Below are 15,420 nucleotides of genomic sequence, written 5' to 3'. Positions count from 1 at the left end.
AAGCCTGAGCCAAACACTGTCTTAGTACAGATTTTATGACTAAATGTGTTACTGAGAACCATCTATTGTGAAAAGCTCAAAGGTTTGGTGATCATTTGTTCTCTGAAAGTCGTCCTGCTTCCTCTCATCAGTAAATCTGCTGACTGGATCACTGCTCAGATTAATATTTGACATGAAAAGGTTCCTGCAATAAAAAATAAAAAAAAACAACTATATATAACAAGCAGATATTCAGTCATGGAAAGAAGGTGGATATAAACATCTTTATTTCTCAATAATTTGTCACTCATTAAAGTTGAAATTAGGTTGTCGATAACTTTACAGATATGTCAGTACAGTCATGACATCATCTCCAGACACTAAATATGAACATGAGTCCTGGAAGTGTTTTCAACAACAATAAAGCTGCTCTGTAACTGTTTCACCACATTCTGTCAGACATGCTGATAAAATGACTACATTAACCCAGATTAACCTTGAATGTTCTTCTGTGGATGTACAGGAAATGTTCTAAAGGTCAAGGAAATATCTGATTATGAGTTTTTTTAAGGAACTCAGGAAGTGAGTTTTGAAAATGGGCTGCGTTTACCAGTTTACTACTTAAAAGATATATTCAACCAGGATAAAGGATATAATTGGTGCAATCATGAAGTTATTAGTGACTCAGCTGTGACCAACAGTCATGTGACAAACATTTAGGTATTTTTCAGCTGAACTGCAGGCAGTGTAAACACAGAGCAGAGAGGAAACCAGGTTTATCAGCAGTATTTAGGGGCACTATTGTTTTGCTTTTAACAGCTGTGTGTTCTTGGAAGAATGTTGTTCATGTCAGCTCCAGGATTTTTCTGTTTCTGTACAATAAAAATAATAATGAAATAATGTTCTTTTCTTTTGATTTATGACTTTACATTGCAGGAAAACATGAGCACAGAGTGAGTAAAAATGTGAAAGGAGCAAAAAAAAACATTCAACAGTTGCTCAGAGGATTCATCTGTCTCCTCTGAGTTTAACATGATGGAACCATAAGTTGTTGGAATATCTTTAAAAAACGATAAACAATGGTCCCTTGCCATATTGTGGTTCACTTCTCGTGGTCTCTAGGTATATCGCGAATGTTTAAATAGTATTTTTTGCTATATTGCAGGATTTTGCGGAACTATTTTAATTATTTTTGTGGTAAAATATGCATTTTCTAGCCTAAAAAATGAAAACAATATAAAAAAAACCTAGAGAAGAGAAAAATGGTATTTTAAGGGGAACTCCAGACTTTTTTGGTATTTAAAAATATATTTCAAACATTCTTTTCTCCTTGTTTTTTTTGGATTTGGTCTCAGGACAAGCACATTTACACAAAAATTGCATGTTTTTGTATTTTGTACTTGAATTATTTGAAATTATTCCATTTCTGAAATGACCCATGTGAATAAACAAACTCTGTAACAATAACAACTCGGCAGCAGTGAGGCAGAAAAGAACAACTTTGGGTTCTGTGGAAAAGAGAACTTTGAAACACAGCCTCCTTATCGCCAGACCAAAGAGATCCGAGAAACTCAGGCAGCAACAGACATGTCTGCTTCCGCCTGATCAAAACTGTAAATACGATAGTAAATATTAGTGACACTGAGGTCATTGAATCTGTTCTAAAAATGCTGTGACTCTCCCAAATTTGAAGATAAAGAAACAAATCGGATTCATTGAGGTCTTAAAAAGCACCAGACGGTCACGTTTGGTAGCAGGTTGAGTTTTATGTGACCGATAAAGTCTGCTGTACTAAAGTTGCATTCCTAATCGGCATTTTCTGTTATTTCAAATGTTTTCCCTCATTAATGCTTAGCTAAACTTCATCTCACTGTAACATTAGTTATAATCGTTAAATGTGATCTCAATGATAATAGACTGGAAGCTGTTTTCTGTCAGAGCTGCTGCAGGATCATCAGTAGAAGAAAAATCAACAAGCAGTCTGAAGTTTTGCTACTTCAATCTCAAAATAAATCAATCATTGCAGATTTTATGACACACCTTGCTATGTTTTTCAGTGGTTGTTCCTGACAGTTACCTTGCATTGTTAACTTGCACCGATTAGTAGCATGGCAGGAACCCAAATGTTACTGATACAAGCTGCACTGAAAACCAAAGTCCACTCATCTTAATAACCTGCAGCTTTCAGTCTGTCAGGTCGATGAGCAGAACCTACACTTCAACAAAATGGCTCAGTGGGTAGAGTTGCTGTCTTGCAGCTGGAGGGTTGCTGGTTCAATCCTTGCCCCAGAGAGCTCATGTCAAGGTGTCCCTGAGTACGAACCTGGTGGGTTGTGGATAGCGCCTTGCGACGCACTTTCTGTTTCACGCAAGACTTGTTTCTGTATAAAATCCTAAGAAGAGTTTCTTTTTTTTTTACCATATACTGAACGTGTTCCTTAAAAGAGAAATGGTCGTCAATTAAAAATCTTACAAGAAGATACCAACTCTCTGTCGAAGATTTCTTGTTAAAATTTTTCCAGACAGTGCTGATCTCACAGTTTTTGATGAAGAACATACATTTTATTTTGCCTGCATTTAAAACAAGCTGCCGATAAAGTCAGCAGTTGTGCGGCACAGTAATATTAAAATATAAAATGTCTTTACTTTGCTCAGGTGACATTGAGAGAATGTTTTAAAAAGAACATTTTCAAATCTTTTTCAATTAAAGCAACATATTTGTAGCTATTGTTCCAGAAAAAAAAATCTCCTTTTCAACTATCCTGTGAGCTATAACTTTTAAAATATAAGTCTTATTCTTGTGCATTAAAAACATTTCATTCACTGCAATCATGTTTTGAGTTTTTGGAAAACTACATTTGACTATATGACATGAATTAGTTCTTTAAAGCAGCTTCACCGAGTAAAAACAATTGCAGTAAATTTATGGCACAGAGCAGTAAAATAATGCAGAGACACGAGGAAACAATCCCTTTAGAGCAATGTATCAATCATCTGAGGTCTCCAAGGAAAACTATCACACTGACTGCAACATTCAGTTTTCATTAAAAGAAGATCTGCAGAAAAGTCCTGCATCTAATCTAATGAATCTCCTGTTGGTCATAATCCACACACATACACATAAACTCCACAGATGTTAAGAATCTATTACATTTTGTCTCTTTTTTGATCGACTACTCTGGCTATCAGGGATAAATTTGGAAAGGGCATCGTGTTTGTTTTAGGGCTGTTTACTTACACCACGGATCAATAGAGGGAAAAGACTGCACTGGTTACACAATGTTAAACCTTTGATGCTTTTTTTAAAACTTACAACCCCACTTTACTCAAAGTTACAAACGTACATCTGCTCCACAAGACACAACAGATGCATTTTGGCAGATTCTAGTAGGGTTTGTAATTTTGCATTTCAGACCATTTTTATAAGCAAACTATCAATAATAACATTTTTTTAACAGATTTTAATAATGAAAAATATGATGTTGGACGCTAAATTTTCCTGAAAACATACAACAAAAGTGATTTTGTGCAATAAAGTGCTCATTTTGTGCTACCCTGTGATAGTGTTAGTGGGACAGACGGGACAGAGATCAGCCCTCACAGATTAATCATTATCACAGCCAGATGTTGACCAATCAGGAGAGCAGACGCCTGGGGGTCAGCAGCTTCTGAAAAAATACCTATTGATCATCTGCATCCCAAAGTGGGACACTCAGCTCAAACCCATCAGACAGTTCATCCATGTAAACAGGCTGTGATTACATTCTATAACAAAATCCACTATATTTTTTTATTTTCAAAGTGGGATATTTTCTGAGTTGGCATGAAGCCAGCGGTGGTTCTGCTGGGCCTCGTCCTCCTGCTGGACACCGCTTTTGCTGCAGAAGGTAAATGTAGAGACACAATATATTGCAGCATGGTTTATAAAATAGAAATTTAACATACTAATCTTTTGTGTTCTGCATCCACAGCGTGCTCAGTTAAAATGGTTTCACCAATTAAGGCTGTCAGAAAAATATTCCTACATGTTCAGAGATTCGACACTACCGTTCAAAAGTTTGGGGTCAATTGGAAATGCCCTCATTTTTGGAAAGAAAAGCTTTTTTTTTTCAATGAAGACAACATTAAATTTAACAGAAATGCAGCCTAGACATTGTTAATGTGATAAATGACTATTCTAGCTGGAAATTTTTAATGGAATGTCTACATAGGGGTACAGAGGAACATTTCCAGCAACCATCACTCCTGTGTTCTAATGCTACATTGTGTTAGCTAATGGAGTTGATAGGCTCATTAATGATTAGAAAAGTTTTGTGCAGTTATGTTAGCACATGGATACAAGTGTGAGTTTTCATGTAAAATGTGAAATTGTCTGGGTTAGTGTACGATAGTGTATGTTATTATTATTATACTATTTATACTTTATTTTTAAATGCTGTTTAATGCAATAACTTGCATGCACATGTTTATTAATGACAAAAAATAAGAGCTTTGCAAGACTGGCATGTCCTCTACCACATGTGGCTACATGTAAAATATAATTGTAATGATGTAATTCTTGGATGATGATGCATGAAGTCTGTGCAACTAAACTGAAGCTAGTCAAAGAAGTGAAAGGTAATCAAGTATATTTAGTGAAGAACTGCATCTAAGTGTAATTCAGAGGTACTTGGACTTTACTTTAGTGACTTTTTTACTACTTTATACTGATGCCTGACTACATTTATTCTACAGCAATAGTTATTTTTTTTCATGTAAGACTTTACATTAAAGAAAACATACAAAATGTGTTAAATATGATCATAGTGTTCCCCAGCCTTCACGGTAAATGTCTAAATGGCTTTATTTAAATAACTGTTTGAGTCTCAACGAGTAAAAGTCATCCAGTATTTCACATAAAACATAAGCTGAGAAAACAGTCTAAAAATAATTCAAATAGAGTTGAGGACCAGACTTTCAGTTTTTATTCTTGCCCTATTTATCGTATCACAAACTCTCATATTTGTCTTGTGACCATCTGGAATGACCTGAACTCTTGGTTGGTAACCCCTACACCAAAGTAGATGGATAGATAGATAGAGCTCTTTATTGTCCCGAAGGAAATTTGTTTTCACAAGCTGTCATGTCACACATCATAACATACATGCAAGGACAAAATTCACAATATGACACACAAAAATAGAATTCAAGTTCAGCGCGGTCGCTTATTGAGGATGACGATAGCTGATGGAACAAAACTTCTGTTGTAAAGGACATAATGCCATCTTAGTGCTCGAAATCTGCGTCCAGAGGGGAGGAGCTGGAACATGTGATGAAGAGGGTGTTCAGTGTTCGAAATTATTGATCTAGCGAGACGGGCTATTGCCTTGTTATTAAGTTCAGATATGTTAGGTGTAGGTTGATGTATAATTTTAGATGCAATACATGTAATTTTAACAAGTCGGTTTCTGTCTGAAACTGATAACAAAGTATAGAAACAGGAAGAACAATACAGCAGAATGGACTGGATTATACTTTTGTACAGCAGCAACAAGAGATGAAGTAACAGTTAACTGTGGATTATCTACAACAATAAATGCTGCTGTCAGTCCACTTCTGAATCAGTAATAGTCTAATCAGGTAATACATAATCATATAACATTTAAAGGAGTACTTTAATGTTTAATACTTGATGTCCATCAAATTAATAATACTTCTGTACTTTTACATAAATCCAAATGCACCGCTTTTATTTTCTACTTCAGTAAATGATCCTTCTACTTTTTATTTCACTGGTTACAAAATTCAGATCAAGCGTCGCTGTTTCCGTTCATGTTGTATCAGTCTAAACAAACAGAGCGTATTTCCACAGAGTCCTGTGTGGGTCGCTGTGGCACCTTCAGCGCCCAAACCAAATGCCAGTGTGACTCAATGTGTGTGTATTATGGAAGCTGCTGTGGCGACTATTACACCATCTGCCCCAAAAAAGGTCAGTACAGCAGTGAAATACTACAATTTTACAGACTGAAAGATGTGTACTTTAAACGTCTCAGGTCTTGTAAATGGTTCAAACCTTCCCATGTCCTGCCCTCAGCTCGAGGTGATACCTTTGATGAGAACGAAGATGCGACAGAAACACCGTCAAATGTCATCAACTACACCACGATCGTCATGCCAACTTCAGACACCGTTGCTCCGACCATCCCTGCCTCCTCTCCGTCCACCGCCACACAGGCACCAACACCGCTTGTGGATCCGGACGCAGTAGCCTGCAGCGGTCGACCTTTTGATGCTTTCCTGCAGCTGAAGAACAGCTCCATATATGCATTTAGAGGTAAACCTGGACAACCAAAAGGGTTTCTGTCTGTAGGTGACAGTTATTGTCTCTGATCTCTGCTGTATTGTGCAAAATGTGGGTTTCAGAAACTTAAAAAATGACTAGATTTTCAAATGATCATCTTGGATGTTATCTTATCCAGTAATGTTCGAAAAGTTTTACATGGATCGTTCATAATGTCTGTCTTGCACTAAGCTTCTTATTATAAGTAAGTATTCTTTCTCCTGCTTTTTTTAAACTTTATAGTCAGTGGTTCATACTCAAAACCTAAGATCACAGCAATGACACACAAATCAAAACTTCATTGTTTCAATTTCCTAAAAGGCCCAGAAATACTCTGAATTCTTCCCAGCCAAAGATCTTTTATAAATGGGGAGAAAAAGCTAGCGGCAATCAGAGAAGATAAAATGAAAAATTCAGTTAAAAACAATTTCATGTCAGCGTTTCGGAATGAAAGACAATGTATCCAGATGAAAAAACATTAAGGAATAGCCTAAATTTGGAAGGTTTATACACCTTCCTTGGATTATAAGATGTATTAAATTCAATGCATTAACAATAATTACTATTCTGCTTTTTGACTTAGGCTGGAAAAGGTCATGCATGTTCTTCAGAGGACATAAATTACAAGAAAAGCACTCAGAGACTGGAAGGCTGCTCAGTCTTTGTATGATTTCTGATGGATAAGTCCTGATAAGTCTCCAGTGGTCGATTTGTCGTAGAACCACAATCGTGTGACCATCAGCAGACAGCTGACAGAGTGTTCTTTTGTTGTCATAGTTACAGTGACACCATGCCATGATCTTGCAGTGATACACAAATCTTTAACAAATCTGTGGATCCAGACGGTAAGCGGCATCACTGCCAAAATCTAATCAGGTGGTCCTTGGGTCATTTTTGACCTTCCCTGAAAATTTCATCCAAATCCGTTAGTCTGTTTTGGGATAATGTTGTGCACAGAACAGACAAACGTACGCCAATCGTCACAGAACTCTGCTGTGTTCCTTGGCAGACTAAATATTATCTTCAGCATTAAATTAGTTCGAGCACAGATTTAAAAAAAAAAACAAACTTTTTATGCCTTAAATGTTCCTTCTTTGCCGTTGCATCTAGCAAAGTTTGAAGAAATGAACAAGAAAACATGCTGATTTACAGACATTAAAAACTCAAGTCTGGACTTATTCAGCTGGATAAGACGATGAGGGCTGTACATTTTTAATCAGTTTTCTGAGTTTTGTGGTTTATCGTGGTTGTTTCAATTGAACTGAGACTTTTGTGGTAAATGCCAACATCAAAACTGAGCTGGAACCCGCTTTTCTTTGCAGGTGAATATTTTTTTGAGTTGGATGAGAAGTCCGTACTTCCTGGTTACCCCAAACTCATCGAGGACGTGTGGGGAATCACTGGGCCTGTCAGCGCTGCTTTCACACGCATCAACTGTCAGGGAAAGTCCTACATCTTTAAGGTAGAAGCTTCTGTCTGGGATCAGGGAATGTTTTTGTCAAGCTTGTATCATAATTCAATGACTTAAACTTAGAATAAAACAATAAAAGCTATTAATTCAGTAAATCCTAAAACCTCAATCTTGCACAACTACGCAGTGTTGTAGTAATGTGGCCTTCAGCTAAATCAAACTGACATCCTTACAGAGGAATCATCAAATCATGGAGACGCAGCAGTGATGTCTGAACATACTATAAACCAAAGACTCCTGTTAATTGTTCGCTTCACTCAGACTCTCAGAGCTCAGATCTTCAGCAGGGGCATTTCATGGTGCTCATAAGGCTGCTCCTTACATCAAGCCTCTCTGCTCTGGCTTCTACATTCATTCTTCCTCAGGGGAACCAGTACTGGAGGTTTGACGGGGATGTCTTGGACGAGGACTATCCACGACAAATTTCAGTCGGCTTCGACGGCATCCCAAATGATGTTGATGCTGCGTTTGCAGTGCCAGCACCAAGTCACCGTGGCAGAGAGAAAGCCTATTTTTTCAAAGGTATGTCTGTACAGATTAGTATGTTTTTCAGTTTTTGAAAGCAAATTGTGACCCCTAAACCTTGCAGTTGTCTAAAGCTTCCAATCATTTTTGCTCATGAGCTTTCAAAATGATGAAACTTAATTTGCATATGGCTCAGCAGTTAAAGCAATTCAGAGTGTTGTGCTTGAATAGTTTTACACAGATGGGGAACTTGACCATTTTTCAATTCATAATAAAAAGCAAAGATTAGAAAAGCATCAGATTCACAAAAGCAATTTGTGCAAAAATGGAATTTTTTGTTTTCCTAATTCTCTTGTGATTTCTGCAGGTCATTTAGTAACCTCTTTGGGCTCCTGATTCTTCAGTGGGGAAAGTATATCAATAAATTAACTCAAATACTGTCCATATATATATATATATATATATATATATATATATAATTAGCAGTTTTATTATTTCTGTATAAATATATACATATATTATTTATGCCCCCTTTTTTGTATATTTGGGTTTTACAGGGTTTACAAATGCATTACAATGGTTTACTGTAGACTAAGCTACCTGGAAATATAAAGTAATTAAGTATGTGTGAAGTAACCAGCTGCCCCAGTAAAATAGCATTTACCCAACAATACATCTTCCAAATGACTACTCTTAGTTTTGATAAGTGAAGTATATTACGATGCTAATGTGTACTTTTTGTACACCGGAATTTACATGTGGCACTTACTTGTAGCTGAGTATTTCTACATTGTGGATTTAGTACTTTTACATAATGAAAGACCTAAATACTTCTTCAATACTGAAAAATTTCCTCGCCCGATCATTTCAAGATGTTCAAACAGCCTCAGGGTTAGAAAAAGATAAAAAATGTGATGAAAATCAGTGCATACAGTGAGTTTTTATCTCTGTTGGTTTTGTTCACAGCAGATATTTTAACTCATCACAGGAGGAAAAGCAAAACGGCATTATTGATTATTCTAAGCGCCTTCTTTTTCATAATGTATCATAAAAGTCCTACAGTCCGTGTTTTTGCCTCCCTTCAGATGACAAGTATTACCAGTATGAGTTCAAGCAGCAGCCGTCCCATGAGGAGTGTGTCCAGATGAGCAAGTCCTCTCCGTCGATGCTGTTCACACAATACACTGACCTCTTCTGCGACAACACATGGGAGGATCTCTTCACAGGGCTCTTTGGAAGTGCCTGTAAGGTTCAACTATTATGTCAACTATTATGCTTTCAAGTGTCGTCTCTTGTTTGGGGCTGCATGGTGTGGTGGTTAGCACTTTTGTCTTGCAGCTGGTTCGTGTCCCGGCCTTCCTGGGATCTTTCTGCATGGAGTTTGCATGTTCTCCCTGTATGTGGTTTTCTCCAGGTTCTCCAGCTTCCTCCCACTGTCAAAGAACATGCTGAGGTTAATTGGTTACTCTAAATTTCCCGTAGGTGTGAATGTGATTGTTTGTCTGTATATGTACAGGGTGACCCAAAAGTTTGGAAACAAAGTTTAACTGCAGTGTCTATTTCAGTTGGGGGTGCATGAATTCACTCTTATTTTACCCATTTTTGTTATACCATAATAAAATAACTTAAAAGCATAGTATTTGCCGAGTGCAATAACTTGGAAGAAAATTAATAGAACCATAAGGTCCAGGTATGCTGGAGCATAACTTCAAAATGCAGGCCATCAGTGTCAGATTTCAAAACTCTTGATGTTAAAGTATCTGACAGTTTCAATTTTTTTAAACATCAAAAAGTACTATGAGGCAACATTTACTGGCCAGTTTGAGGAACCTTCATAAGCATAAATGAAGGTACATTCCAGAAGATACCAGTGTAACCAGGTGGTGGAAACGTTCACGTCTTTGTATAAGAAACAAACATGAACATGTCCAAATATGTTTGTTTTACACTAATCTGTTACTCTTCTGAATATATCTGTGGTACTGATTCATTGAAATAACATTATATTATTTGGATTATAGACTTTTAATTTGTTTCCAAACTTTTGGGTCACCCTGTAGCCCTGCAACAGACTGGCCAACTGTCCATAGTGTCCCTTGCCTTCACCCTAAGTCAGCCAGGATAGACTCCAGCCTCCCCACGACTCTAATGAGGATTAAGCAGTGTATAGAAAATGGATGGATGGATCTCTTGTGTGTTAATTTCTATCTGCATGATTTTTCAGTCTTTTCTCCCCTTCCAGTGGACAGTCACCAGAGAAGCCCTCGTCTCATCAGCAGGGACTGGCATGGCATCAGATCTCCTGTAGATGCTGCCATGGTGGGACGAGTTCACCTCAGTCCTAAACCCACTCTGTCTTCTCCTCCTGTGAGGAGGCGTAGTAGCCGCAAGAGGAGGCCCAGCAAGAAACGTGGACAGAAACTGAGGCTGAGCCGCTCCTTGTTTGATGATTTGTGGTTTTACGATGACTGGTTCGACTACGGCGACTACGGCGACTACGGCGACGCCGTTAAAGAAAGCACCACACAGGAGTACAAAAGCACCCCTGTTCAGAATGTGTACTTTTTCAAGAGAGGTATGAATACATGGAGTCAAAACAGAGGCAAAATTACACTCAAAACAAGAATACAAAATATCCTGTGCTTCCTCCTTTTACACATTGTGTGTTTCTTCTCTGTTTGCTGCAGATAAATACTACAGAGTGGCTCTGAAGACAAAACGTGTGGATGCTGTCTTCCCTCCATACCCACGATCCATTGCAAAATACTGGCTGGGCTGCAAGCATGAAGAGACACCGGATGCATCGAGAGCAGAGAAGAGATAGACAGCTGAGGGAATACAAAGAAACCCACTCTGAGTTTCAAGCACATCTCTCTGTGACTATTAAAATATGAGCTAAATGACAATAGCACCAGCTGTATTTGTTGTTTCCACATTTAGTTCATTTTAAATACCCTTCAAATGGCTCCTTAGATGGAAATTGTGCATAATTTAATAAACTTTTTCAGTGTTGGGTGTATCACATTTACAAGCTTATCCTTAGCAGAAACCTAAACAAACCCCTTAAAATTGTCAACCAACAGTCAACAGATCTATAATTAAAGATACACATATATGAGACCACAAAATAAATGTTTTGAGGTTCTAAAGCTCAAATGTATTTCCACACTCACTGCCCTCTGCTGGTCAATTTATTTGCCTGCATCCTTGTGAGAATAAAAGCTTGTTTTGATCCTGTGCTGACCTCTTCAGTCTGATCAGAAAACGTGCAGAATCTGTGATCTTCAGTGAACCTGTGGGTTTATTGTACAGTAAGAAGAGAACAGGGGTGGACTGGCCATCTAGTATCCGCTAAGCAAGCTCAGCGTTCAGAAAACAGTTTAGAGGCAAAGGACAGACAAGAGGACAGAGTAGATAGAAAGACAAATAACGCGACACCGAGAAGAAAGTAGCCCTGCACATGCTGATTATGTTCGGCTGAACATACAGTTATGAGGTAGTTTTCTCTCCTATGAATATAATCCAAATTAAATATCGTACTGCACTGACCAATGAGCTCCAAATGTGTTTGAGAACGACCCTGACCCCATTCAGACCACGATTCAAAACACTGACAGGACAACCTTCAGCTCAGTTCTCCCATTAAGCAGCAGGGATATAAGGGGAGAGATATAAGACGGGAAAAATGTGAAAGTGTTCAATTCAGTGGCGGATCTTACTGATTGGTGCCGGTTTTAATTAACTTTATGTTCAACTTCAGAGTCAGATATAATGTGAGCAGTGAACCCCAGGAGTTTATTTCTCTGCGTGTTGACCAGAGAAGAGAGTTAGCATCCAGTGAGTATTAGCTTTAATATGAATTAGCGATGCTAACTAGCTAAGCAGTCCTGATTAGCAGCTAAATGTAGCATCAAGCTAACGATGTTTGTGTTGTTTCCTGTCAGCAGCTGAAGTGTGTTGTGTTCCTGTCATGTGGTTCATTAAGTTCATTAAACTGTAGCTGGTTGACGTTAATGTAATGTTCAAAAAACTGAAATGTGATTAAAACAGTAACGTTAATGTTCTAGTTGTCAGTAATCAGCTTTAATTTGACACTAAACTGGACTCTGATAGTTTTAAATCACATCAGGTTCATGAATTTGTTGAAAATTGTCTCATTTGTTGTGATGTTGCTGCTGATTCATTAAAACCAGATGATCTGTGTTGAAGACAGTTAGTTCTAGTATCAGAAGTACAAGAAGGAAAATGGAAGTTTAGTTCTGCTACGTCAAAGATTTCAGGAATAAAAAAACTAAATGAGTCTTTATGCTTCCAACTTTATTTTACAATGATGGAATAAGCACAGATAATAACAATATAAATAGCAGAGAAAACCTGAGAGAATAATTTCCTGAAAAGTCTATGAAGGAAAAGCAGCTTTTTCTCCTGAAAGATCAGAATCAGCTCGAACATCTGCATCTGACAGCATCAAGTCAAGCAGAAAGGGAAAAAAAAGGAAATGACTTCTTTCTGATCACATCTGTTCTCACATTCTTCACCTTTATAGTCCATTTTTAAAAGTTCAGCAGACAGGTGCTCTGCTTTGGAGTGTGACGATGTTGTCGGTGATGTGGAGACTGAAGTTTCTGTTTCACCCACAGCATGCTTTAGGGCGCCCGGGTCAGACTTGATGTTTGAAATACTGACCAACAGCTCAGATTTAACTGTCTGCAGTTCTGTTTTGATGGATGTTAAATTTTCACTCAAAGCCGCCAGGAGCTGGGTCTTTAAAATAACCGCCATCTCGTTACAGAGTGAAAGTAGCAGTTCCTCCTTAAGGTCAGAGATTGCAAAAACTACCAATACGTTCCCTGTTTTCCTTTCTGAACAATTCAAAGGTCCCTCTCTATCTCCCCACACATCCACCAACCACTGGAACACATCTCCAAAGTTCTGCTGAAGCTCAGCTTCCCCTCAGAAGAAGTGCCACCAGATGAAGGAGCCTTTTGAGAGGCAGCTGAATCCAGTTGTGGATTTCTGTTGTTTAGTCTGGACTAAACAAATAACAGCAGCATAAATCTCAAACATCATTGTGAGGAGTCTGGATTGAGGTTTCTCACTTGATAATGATCAAAACATGAAATTTAGATTGGTTTAAAGGAATAATCCACCTTAAATCTTTGAATGTTGACCTAAAAAGTTGGTTTCAAGAAGTATTCCACCTACTGGTCTGGTCTAAAGAGCGACTAACTCATGCGTTCACTTAAATAAAATAGTTTATCCTGTCCAAAATGGTTCAAAGGCCGACCGATCTATCCTCGTCATCTGATTCTCTTCCATATTCAGCAGCTGCATGTCATGTTTACATCAAAAACTTATACAGTAGGTTCAGTAGGCCTTGTGTCCTGAATGTTGTTGAACTGCAGAATCTCTTCTGAGCAGGTAAAATCATGCAGTGGGGTTCATAAAGCTGCCTTGGATAGTTCCCCACATGGATCTTCCTCACTTATTGTGATTTTCAGCCTCTTACAATTTTACAGTTTCATCTAGCAGATGTTTTTACCCGAAGTGACGTATACCTGAGAGTAAATGCAACAACTTCTGATTGTGTGATTACTTGCATTCCATGTATTTTAAAACATTCTTTGACTGCCCCATATATTTATATAGATTTATTATTATTATTATTATTGTTGTTGTTGTTGTATTAAGATTTTAGAGAGGCAATTTTTTTTCTTGCACACTGTTATTGCTTTTTTACCTTATAGATGTTTCTACATCTCAGTACACTGCATATTTTCTATAATAGACTACATTACATATTACAAATATAATCCAAAGCATATGTAAAAAATCTGCTTCAGCTGGCCTAAATGGTTATACACTTGATGTCATTCTAGAAAAAGATGTGCACCTCCTGCAGGACAATTGACTAACAGGAGAACACCACACACATAAATGTATGACATTTATAATAAAATAAAAATAAAAACCTTCTCAACCATATGTTTTTACATGTAATCCATAATTTTAAGCAACTTTTTGTCGTTGTGCTCTGTTTGTATTCATTAAGTTGCACTTCCTGTGGTTTTGTTGCATTTGAGTTATGTATTTGTGTATTTGAATGTTCTTGTTATAAGTCTGGTTATGTTCTGAATTGACTGCGGTGGTTTTAAATGCCTTTATTTTTTACATGAATACTTGACTGCAGTGTTGAGCTGTTGCCTAGCGCTGTCGAGGACGACTTTTGATTGGCTACTGAGCCAGATTTGAAACTAACATAAAGTGTCGAGTTAAGGTGCGCTTCTTGTGATCGAAATCACATCAAAAATCAACTTCCATGCAGTTGTAAGTAAGTTGGCTTATCACCATTTTTGTCTAAAGTCCACACATATGTCTATCTATCCACAATGTGTCGTAGTGCAAGTGTTGTAACTATGTTTATGTCGGTTTGCTTTGAGACGGTCTGGGCAGGAAAGGTTGTTGGACAGGTTGGAAGGAGTCATAAAAACTTTTATTATTTCAGTTACAGCACGTTTCGGCGGCGAAGTGTTCAAAACAGTTGTAATACCCTACTTTATTGATTGTGCTTGTCAGACTTGCATTGGTTTCACCCGCAAAAAGGCACCGCTGGGATTCGAACCCAGGATCTCCTGTTTACTAGACAGGCGCTTTAACCAACTAAGCCACGGCGCCACGTGATGACGACCATAGCAACTGGCTTTATGAATGAGATCCACACAAACGCGGTTCAGCAGTATGAAAGTTATTTGTAATTCTACATTACGTTAATAAAATTATCCCAATACACATTTTTCTTTGCCTTCTTCGAGGCAGTCTCATCATAAATACTTTGCTACAGCTAACTCTATTTACACGTTGAAATAACTTTTTAGATATCTACGTTTCTTCCATCAGTCAGCTTAAAAGATAATCAATCATTGCTGCAGAAATCTCCAAATTCGGCAGATTGAAGTCGAACATCAGGTCGTGGAGGTTCAGATCAGACAGGTCGTCAGAGCAGCCCTGCTGATCCAGCGGACTCTGGGTGCCCTCTTTGGGTCCAGGAGGCTCAGCTGCAGCACAGCGGCTTCCCACCGGCTTGGATCCCGGAGAATCACCGAGGAAAGCCTCTAAACCTTCTGGCAAATCCCACTCAGTGTGTGGAAACACGTCTTGGTAATCAGTGAAGTGTGGGGTTTGGTAG

At 38.0% G+C, this 15,420-nt stretch overlaps 1 protein-coding gene and 1 non-coding gene across 3 annotated transcripts; one reads left to right on the top strand and one right to left on the bottom strand.

Annotated features, from left to right (window-relative positions):
- Positions 1 to 3,687: 3,687 nt before the first annotated feature.
- On the top strand, positions 3,688 to 11,471 carry vtnb (vitronectin b). Of its 2 annotated transcripts, none has more exons than XM_022206593.2 (8): positions 3,688 to 3,866; positions 5,831 to 5,947; positions 6,053 to 6,292; positions 7,621 to 7,760; positions 8,135 to 8,291; positions 9,320 to 9,478; positions 10,459 to 10,809; positions 10,922 to 11,471. In XM_022206593.2, exons 1-8 carry the CDS (start codon positions 3,803 to 3,805, stop codon positions 11,056 to 11,058), a joined length of 1,365 nt encoding a protein of 454 aa, XP_022062285.2. In that variant the 5' UTR covers positions 3,688 to 3,802; the 3' UTR covers positions 11,059 to 11,471. The 2 variants fall into 2 exon arrangements, with proteins under 2 accessions (XP_022062285.2, XP_022062286.2); XM_022206594.2 differs by having other exon boundaries at positions 3,689 to 3,866; positions 10,477 to 10,809.
- A 3,364-nt stretch (positions 11,472 to 14,835) lies between these two features.
- On the bottom strand, positions 14,836 to 14,909 carry trnat-agu (transfer RNA threonine (anticodon AGU)). The gene has a single exon. It is a non-coding gene; the product is annotated as a tRNA-Thr (tRNA).
- Between the last annotated feature and the right edge of the window lie 511 nt (positions 14,910 to 15,420).

Source organism: Acanthochromis polyacanthus, chromosome 17 (assembly GCF_021347895.1).
Source record: "Acanthochromis polyacanthus isolate Apoly-LR-REF ecotype Palm Island chromosome 17, KAUST_Apoly_ChrSc, whole genome shotgun sequence".
In the NCBI taxonomy this organism is placed as follows: domain Eukaryota; kingdom Metazoa; phylum Chordata; class Actinopteri; family Pomacentridae; genus Acanthochromis; species Acanthochromis polyacanthus.
Note: the sequence above shows the minus strand (reverse complement) of the source record. Positions and strands in the feature narration are given on the sequence as shown.

What these genes read in the sequence shown, in the direction of transcription:
- vtnb (XM_022206593.2), top strand. Translation starts at nt 3,803, where the DNA reads ATGAAGCCAGCGGTGGTTCTGCTGGGCCTCGTCCTCCTGCTGGACACC. An exon ending in CACCGCTTTTGCTGCAGAAG is followed by an intron (nt 3,867 to 5,830) that starts GTAAATGTAGAG and finishes GTATTTCCACAG; the next exon opens with AGTCCTGTGTGGGTCGCTGT. An exon ending in CACCATCTGCCCCAAAAAAG is followed by an intron (nt 5,948 to 6,052) that starts GTCAGTACAGCA and finishes TCCTGCCCTCAG; the next exon opens with CTCGAGGTGATACCTTTGAT.